Below are 9,210 nucleotides of genomic sequence, written 5' to 3'. Positions count from 1 at the left end.
CTTCTTGTGCTCATTTGCTAACCTGGCACATTTGGTGTCAGGAACAGAAGCTTCTGATCAGAGAGAATGCAGTCATGAGGTATTTTTTTTTCTCTTTGTCCTTTTAGACAAGTCGATTATTTCAAGCCTAAGTTCCCAGGTCTCCAGGAGCAGCACAAGTTTGTTCCTACCTCTACCCTCCCGTCCCCTACCCACCCGGGACCCTCCTGGTTCCCCTCTTCCTCACACCCCTGTGCTGTGCCACTGTTCTCCTGACAAGAGGCCATCAGGCAGCTCTTCAAGGGCCCTGGGCCCTTTATCAAAGTGGGCTGCCGCCATGCGGGCAGACATCTGTTCCTTTTGCTGTTTTGTTTTCAGCCAACACTAGAACAGAGAGAGAAGCCAGGATCAACTCACAAACAGATACAAAGCAAAGAGACAGAGAGACAGCAATTTAGAGGCTGGTCACCAGAAAGATGGTGGCAGGGTGGGAGAATGCCCCAGATGGCAAGGCCCCTAAATGGATGGAACCAAGTGTTCAGTCACTCTCTCACGCTTGGGTAGAATGTTCGGTTGGATGGCATTCACGTGGACACTGGGTTGGGTAGATGCTCTCCAATCAGTCCCAGCCATTGTCCTTGATCATGTGTGCTAGCTCAATGATGTATTTGCCTTCTTTATATTTCTGGCTGCTTTCAAAGGCATGTTCCTAGGAAACACAAAGGAAGAGAAAATACACTGAGTGACCAAAGACGAGCAGATGACTTTCGGGAGCATAGGAACCAAGGCGGGGCCAATGACAGGTATCAGGACCACTGAAGTCTGGCTCCGGCATCACCCAGACTCACTGAGAATTCCTACCACTCACTATGCCCCCTTGGCTTAAGTGCAGCACTGAGGCATCAGCAGGGCTTTCTCAATATTTACAATAGAATTTAAACATTTTTAAATTTAAATGTTCTGAATTTAAACATTCTAAATATTTTCTCAGTATTTGCAATAGCGTTTTTGCAATAGCGTTTCTTCAGGATCTTTGCTTATTCAAGTCTCTGGCCAAACGTCACCATCTCAGTAAGGTCTTTACCGAAAATCACAACTTCCCAGGCAGCAACCCCTCCCCGCCCCCCTCTTTTCCTGCTTTATTTTTCTCCACAGCACTTACCACATTCAAACATGCAGTATAACTTGCATATCTATTTTGTGTTTTGTCTGTCTCCCACTACCACAAGATAAACTTCATGTTTTGTTCATTGATAGATCCATCTGTATGTGTATGTGTGTGTGTGCGTGCGTGTGTGTATAAAATCTTAGGGGCACTTGGTTTCTGATGTTTACCAGAAATCTGCCCTATGGAGGTATCCATAAAGTTTCTGTGTCATTATTTTATTTTATTATTATTTTTTGGCCGGTCTGTGTGGCTTCTGGGATCTTAGTTCCCCGACCAGAGATTAAACTCGAGCCCTCGGCAGTGAAAGCCCGGAGTCCTAAACACTGGACTGCCAGGGAATTCCCACTGTGTCATTATTTTAAACTGTGCTTGTTAGGCTTAGAGAAAAGACGTTCAGGGACAGAAACAAAATAGATTGTGAGGCCAAACAGGTCTCTATTTTATTTCTTATCTTGCTGTTTCCATGTCAGATGTGTTAAGTTTGTTTTTCCATCATTGCTTTTCTCCAGGAAAAAAGGAGCTGTATGAACTCCAGGCTGAAGGACCTGGCAGCCCTTGAGCCCTACCCAGCTGCCAGGCCTCCAGAGAAGGGCAAACCCAATGCAAACCAGCTGGGAGGTTACCAGCTGAAACTTACAGCACTGCAGGCTCTCCCAGCTAATAAGCCCCACAGAAATAAGTCCTGCATAGGTGTAGGATCAAGGTGACATTCTATTTGCAGACACAGATACAAAAAACCATCTTGGTATATCATCTGAAAAACACTGGGTATCAGGGTCATCAGATGGCAAAGCTCACTGTGCAGAGCAGTGGACATCAGCTCTCCCCGCCCCCGAGTCCCTAAATTAGGAAGGAGTTAAATAAATCCTACTGTCGATAGATTCCGGGCAGCATTTGTATGGACTGTATCTTCTGTTCTAGAGCTCAGGGGCTCCGGGTCTCAGAACAAGAGTTCAGACTCGAGCCTCTTGTTGAGAGAGGAATCATTCCACATAGCGGAGAGGGGAGGGGCACCGAGAGAAAGTGCAAACACACCACACACATACAAGAGCTGTGGGCTCAGCAGTAATTTCCCTGACACCTCATTATTCCCCAGCTCCTTTTTTATGTGTGTGTGTGTGTGTGTGTGTGTGTGTGTGATGTGTACACAACCAGAGGAATGTGGTTTGGGAATAGGACCTATTGTTCCATAGTAGTGTATTCAGGATAGAGAGGAGGAAAAAACAAAACTAGCAAAGTGACAGTGTGTCCCTATTAAACAAAAAAAAAAAAAGAAAGAAAAAAGTCAACACCCCCCAAGCCACAGGGCACTTGCAAAATGTCACAACTGGATTCCAGTAGACAGCACTAGATCTGGAATTGAAACAAACATCCCCCCTAAACCCCACATCTCCTGCTTCCTAGCATCAGAAGCATCATTTAAGCATCTGACTTCCTTTTACAATTTACAAAATTATAAACTTTCTGTTTACAAAATTGGGATAATTACAAGTACTTCGCAGGGTTATTATAAGGGTCGGAAGGAATAATCGAATGAAAGGTTGGAGCACTGGGCCTGGCATGTGAGAGGTGATCAATGAATGCCTGGGGAGATGGATGTTCCTCTGCTGTCCTGTCCAGCTGTTGTAACTTCACCTGTGGTTTTCCCCCTTGGTATCATGACTATAAACACCCTGAGGGCAAGAACTAGATCTCATTCACTTTTGTATCCAGCACAAAGGTTCTTAATAAAGCTCTGTCAAAGGACTGAATCATTTTACCTGAAGAAAGGAGCAAAAACCAACCAAGTCAGATTTATCTTCTGTATATAAATCCAGCACATGTTCAAGGAATAAGACAGCCAAGAAGCTGGGAAACAGAGAAGCAGCAGAACACTTTTGGATAATCAAAACCAGACCTGTGGCCCCCAGATCACTCAGAGGGGACCAGTGGCCATACAGGGGGAGAAGGGCCAAGGCCAGTTTCTCCCGTAGGAAGCTGTGGTTAAACCTTCTTGGCATCATGAAACACAGTGTCCAGGTTTTTTCATTCTCATTCTGAACATTTCAAGGAAGACATGAAAAGATGGAATCTAAAGGCCATGCTGCTGCACTGCAGACTCCACCTGCAGCAGTTTTTTAGGTCTGCACTTTTTTTTTTTTTTTTTTTGGCCAAGCCACGGAGCTTGTGGGATCTCAGTTCCCCACCCAGGGACTGAACCCAGGCCACAGCAGTGAAAGCCCGGAATCCTAACCACTAGGCCACCAGGTAACTCCCCAAGATCTGCACATTTTTGAACTTTATTTAAATGGAATCATACTTTCACGTCTGGCTTCTTTGGCTCAACATCTTTTTTCACATACACTCATATTTTTAGAGCAGTTTTAGGTTCATCACAAAAAGGAGCACGAGGCACAGAGATTTCCCCTATGCTCCCTGCTCCCACGTACGCACGAGCTCCCCCACTATCAAAGTCCTGCAGAGTGGGGCATTTACTGCAGTCAACAAACCTACACTGACGCAACCTCAACACTCTGTGGGCGGTTCTGACTACTCCTTCAGGCTCCTTCCCAACCTAGCTAACGGCAGGTCCTATGAGCCAGCCCCACACTGATGCTCTGCAACCGACAGGACAGGGGATTTGAGGCATTTTACGTGGAATAAATTGCCCTCCCAGAAACAGGAAGACTCATTTTTCAATATTCCCACAATGAGAGAGAGGGCAGAGAAAAGCACTGTGAAAAGATCTGCCAATAATAATAATAACAATAATACAGGTTGACTTTCACTGAACACATATACCTCCTCTCACCCTGGCAAGGGACTGCCCACTCTCCTAGGTACCAAGGAGATGTTAAAAATATCTATTGAAAAAAAAAAAAAATCTATTGAGTTAAACAGTGCAGGAATAAATGTCCAGTTGGGCAAGTCCAGCCATGACTATATCTGACAGTAGACATTAATTAACACAATATTTGATGATGCCTAGCACAGGGTCTGGGACCTAAGAGATGTTTTGGGGACATTTACTGGAGCATCAAAGAATATGGGCTCCGCAGTCGGACCACCACCCGGACTCCTATCCTCGTTTGGCCATGTAATGGCTCGACAACACTGGACATACTATTAACCTCCCTAAGCCTCAGTTTCCTCACCCATAAACTAGGGGTTGAAATGGGTAAATCCTTATCCTCTAAGGATTCTGTGAAGAGTAAATAACATAATGTACGTCTGGAACACAGTAAGTTGTCAGGAAATGTTATGTGCCATTGTTATTATTACTATTACTATTATTATTATTAATTAAATTGAGAGGGTGTGTGCATGTGTGTGTGCGTGCGCGTGTATCAGGAGCAGGTGAAGGTAGGAGTAGGAGGGGTGGGCTGTCAGTGAAAAGGGGATGAGTGTGGCAAACAGAAGTGTGCCAGGAACTGCTCTTTGAGCTCAGTTTCCCATCCTGGTCAAAGATAATCCCACAAGGCCACGGGAGGCAAGAAGCAGAAAACATTCTTCTAATGTGTGGCTCTCAGCTAGTTCCTTCATGGCCCTCTCTCCACCAGTCAGACTCTTTGGTACTTACATATTTCCAGCCCAGAGTGGTTTTGCAGTTTTCACAGTAAATGTCTGCGACGGCGTGCAGTCCTGTTAGCAACACGCGCTCTTCTGCCGGCCCGCAGCCCACGTTAACTCTGTGCCAAGGGACAGAGAGAGAGAGTGGGGCGTCAGGTACATGCTCACCATCAGTTGTTCAAGCTGGACTCCCAGCAAAAAATTAACCGAGTACAGCTGCCTGAAGGGAAGCCAACACTGAGAAGAGCATCATCTCTAACTGAAACCAGGAATAACCTCCGAAAAGGTAGCCACATGCAAACGTCTCCGTTGAGATGCATTTGAGATCTGCAAGTTCTGATTCAATGAGTCTACTAAAAGAAGTCTTTATGGTTGAGACTTTGCTCAGGATTTTTCTAACAAATGCTTTTAGCCTTGTGATTTAAGGGGACAAACTGACAACCACACTGAAGTCCACAGCCATGAGCACAGGTCCTCAGAGCTTCCTGAGGACTGATTGCAGCCAGAGATGTCAATCATGACGGCACAGTCCTGTCCTGATCACAAGGATGGGTGAGCCCCATCTATCAAATACATAGACTCCTTCACAGAGCACCTATTATTTTAGACTGAACACGCTAGATTTCCATTTTCACAGTTCATCAGGCTTGCTTTCCTAGAGAAAGCTGTAAGTAATGCTGAGGGCTGTGGCAGACTGTGCATCTGTAGGAGGGGATGGAGGCTCTTCACTAACTCCACTTTATGAAGGCTCCTCCAACCTTAGTCCTCCAGCAGATCCTGGTGTCCTCGGTTCACCCTCCTTCTCTTCCCCAGAGACACATCTCAGGTCTAGTTATGAGACCTCCCATGTTGAAGCTCTCAGAAGCACTTCAGCTTCTTCCCTAGGAGACTACAGCCCTCTGTACTTACTGGGGGTAGTGACTATATTATTTTTAGCCAAAGATGATGCCCCCACCCCCTGCAAAGTCCCCAAGGATGACTGGCTACAGCTTGTGGTAAATAATGCTCCATGGGTGTGTGTGTGTGTGTGTGTGTGTGTGTGTGTGTGTGTGTGTGTGTGTGTGTGTCAGAGAGGACAGGTTCCATTGTTTAATTATCATTGAGCGTTGCTTTTCCCCACCCCTCAAAATTTGCACCGAACAATGGATGTACCATTCAGAGACACTCACACTGAGTTAAAGAGGTATGCTCGTCCTTGACTTCCTTGGAACGACTGAAATGCAAGAAGACAAATCGATAGTTAGAGATCCGTTTCACCCACCCATTCGGGAAACCAGCCCCAAAGCACAACAGTCATGACCTTGCAGGGCTGACACGGCTAAAAGGGAGCAGTGAGCCAGTTAACCCTCCAGCTAGCAGATGGCATGGTGGGAGGAGGAGAAGGCAGAACAAACAGAGCTACAGAGCCCGGGTCAGCCCACGCTCGGACTGTTTTCACCAGCCCAGGTAAGAAAATATCATGAATCCACACTGGCCTTTCCTGGACCCACTGGATTTCAGCCACCTGTACTGCCCACAGCTCTCGAGGTCGGCTAGGGCATGGAAACCAGCACAAGAACCTCTGCTTGCCCTCTTGGTTAGACCCTGCAGAAGACAGCAAAGAATCCCCAAGGTAAGAATAAACCACCAAGCCCACACTTCTCACTGGTCTTGCTTTCTTGGAGATCTTAACTGCTAGATGAGTTACCATCCCCCCAAACGGCAGCACGAAAGCTCTCCTTCTGAGGTGCAAGCAACTTCATCTCTAGATCACAGGAATGCTCATTAAACAGTAATCCCACTTTAACTTGCAGCTTAAAGAGGAGCTTCTTTCTTCTGGCTGGAGGATGGCAGGGAACAGGAGAAACAGGAGCCAGAGCTTGCCGTGCGATTTGGCATCTACTTCCATTAACACAGGCCCTATCCGTGTTTTCCTCCTCTGGTTACACTGAAACGTCTGGCTGACATGAGCCGTCCATGTACTGCATTTCTGCCTGCATTTTTAATGTGGCCTGACAACTGTACCCTGAATTAAACATCCTGGTCTGCTCTAAGACCACTCTTAAAATAAATAAACAAACAAACAAATAAAGGACTCTCCCATGACCTCTGCTATTCAGTGGCTGGAGAAATCTATGGGTGACTGATTAACAGATGACCAAAGGGTAGGAGAGAACCAGACAGGACACAGATCACTGCCCATGAGACAGCTGTTGTCAGAAGCACAGGACTTTAGGGATCAGTGCTGCCAGCCGGAGAGAAAGGTAAAATTCTTGACTTGTGGAAAAACTGCCTTTGGGGAAGCTAGATTGTTGGTTGCCTCCAACATACAAATGTACCAGAAGCCTTGGCTCCCAGGTGCAGCTCTGAGGAGCAAGCAGATGTTCCCCAGCTGCTGCTCAGGCTGAAACCAGCTCTCTTTCCTTTGGGTCTTGAAACATCCCCGGGGAACATAAGAGCTCCAGGCTAGCACTGAGCATGAATAGCAGTGTCACAGCCTCGAAACCCGGAACCCGGAAGTCCATGCCAAGTGTTTGGATGGGACAATGTCCCAGCAACACAGACCCTATATTTGGCCAACCTGTTAGTTCAACTTTGGAGCACAGGACATCCAAGCAGCGCCAGGATAGCAAAAGCTTCACGATCTGGTCCCACCAACCTCTGCAGTCTCTTCTCTTGCTACTTTCCCACTGTGTCCTTTGCTCTAGTCAGGCCGAACCACGTGCAATTCCTGGAACTTGCATTTCACCAACTCTGACCACCATCTTCCCTGAGATGGGGAGTCTCCTCCACTTGACCAATCCTAAGCCTGAGCTCAGCTTCCTCTCTTTCGTAAGGCTTTCTCTGACCTCCCCGGGAAGAGGTACCCATTGGTACCCATGTACTGGGCTCCTCTTGTTCCCTGCCTGTTCCTTTTTCTTAGCTCTTAGCACACTGGATTTAAATCGTCTCTCTGTCTAACTCACTTACTAGATTGTGAGCTCCCTGAAGGCATGAACCATGTCTTCAATCTCTCTCTGAACCCACAACACATAGCATGAATCTGGCATCATTTATAAAATATTTATTGCCTGAGTCAATTGCCTCTAATTTCCTTTTTTTTGTTCCTTAAGTGGCTTTATTGGTATATATCTGACATACAATAATAAAGTGTGTATATTTAAAGTGTACTATTTGATGAGTTTTGATACCTGCATATACCTGTGAAATCGTCACCACAACCAATATTATGGACTATCTGTCACACCCAAAAGTTTCCTCATGTCCCTCAATCCGGCCATCTCTTCTCTCCTCACTCTCTTCCCACTCATCCTCAGGCAGACACCGTCTACTGTCACTATAGCTTGTATTTTCCATAATTTTTAATAAATGAAATCATACAGCATGTAGTGTTTCTTGCCTGGCTTCTTTCACACAGCATAATTCTTTTAAGATTCATCTATGTTGCTGTATATATCAATAGTTCATTCTCTTTTCATTGCTGAGTCATATTTCAGACTGTGAATTTACCAAAGTTAATTTATTTTTGGTTTGATTTTAATAAGGGATTTGGACTCGTTGACCTCCAAGTCTCCTTCCAGCTCCAAAATTATATTCTCGTATAATTCTGTGGTCCTACGTTATGGATAATTGGGAGTGCCACCCTCGAGGAAACTTTTATCAAGATCTTCAAGCTAGAGCTTAGAAGAACGTGGTTATGGGAAAACAAATTCTAGAAGAAAGCAGACTGGAAAACGACAACATGAAGTAACACAGCTTCACCATTCATGGCAGGAAAAGACATTCACTTCTCAAAGACTCACAGATCACCTGCTACCTGCTGGGCACAATGGGAATGCAGGGAGAGAGGCAGCACTGCAAAGATTTTCAGGGCAGCAGTCTCCCCAGAAGGTACACCAGACAATCCTTCAGGGTAGGGGGAAAATACTAGAAATTTTATCTATTTCAGTTTATCTTTAAAAAAAAAAAAGTTTCACTAAACAGTATTTAGCAATGCTTTCATTTTATATGATCTTTGGAGTTCAGACTTGATATGCCTGTACAAAAATTAAAATGGAGGATATTCAAAAGAAAATGCAGGAGAAAATCTTTGTGACCTTGCGTTAGAAAAGATTTCTTAGATACTACACCAGGAACACAATTTATAAAAGAAAAAACTGCTAAATTTCATCAAAATTTTAAACTTTTGCTCTGAAAAACACTTTTAAGAGAATGAAAAGATAAGCCATAGCCTGGAAGAAAATATCTACAAATCACTTGTCTAACAAAGGACTTGTATCTAAAATATACAAAGAACTCTCAAAATTCAATAATAAAACAAGAAACCCAATTTTAAAATGGGCAAAGATTTGAACAGACTTCACCAAATATAAACAGATGGGAAACAGGCCCATGAAAAGATGCTCAACATCACTCGTCATTAGGGGAATGCAAATTGAAAAACATAATTGAGATATCACTGTACACACATTAAAATGGTCCAAAAAATTTTTTTAAACTGACAAAACTAAGTGCACTCAAGAATGTGTAGCAAC

At 44.8% G+C, this 9,210-nt stretch overlaps 1 protein-coding gene across 1 annotated transcript in view; it reads right to left on the bottom strand.

The window, feature by feature from the left end:
- Window positions 1–411: 411 nt before the first annotated feature.
- The window catches only part of YPEL2 (yippee like 2), a 58,589-nt gene continuing 49,790 nt past the window's right edge, over window positions 412–9,210 (bottom strand). The window contains exons 3-5 of the mRNA XM_024757579.1: window positions 5,866–5,909; window positions 4,707–4,815; window positions 412–688 (exon numbers count right to left, since the gene is read on the bottom strand). Of these exons, the coding sequence (XP_024613347.1) occupies window positions 599–688; window positions 4,707–4,815; window positions 5,866–5,909 (243 nt within the window). The 3' untranslated portion in view covers window positions 412–598. The remainder of the gene's footprint in view (window positions 689–4,706; window positions 4,816–5,865; window positions 5,910–9,210) is intronic.

Source organism: Neophocaena asiaeorientalis, unplaced genomic scaffold (genome assembly GCF_003031525.2).
Source record: "Neophocaena asiaeorientalis asiaeorientalis breed wild unplaced genomic scaffold, Neophocaena_asiaeorientalis_V1.1 scaffold327, whole genome shotgun sequence".
NCBI classification, from domain to species: Eukaryota; Metazoa; Chordata; class Mammalia; order Artiodactyla; family Phocoenidae; genus Neophocaena; species Neophocaena asiaeorientalis.
The sequence above is the reverse complement of the archived record's forward strand: the minus strand, read 5'-3'. Positions and strand labels throughout refer to the sequence as shown.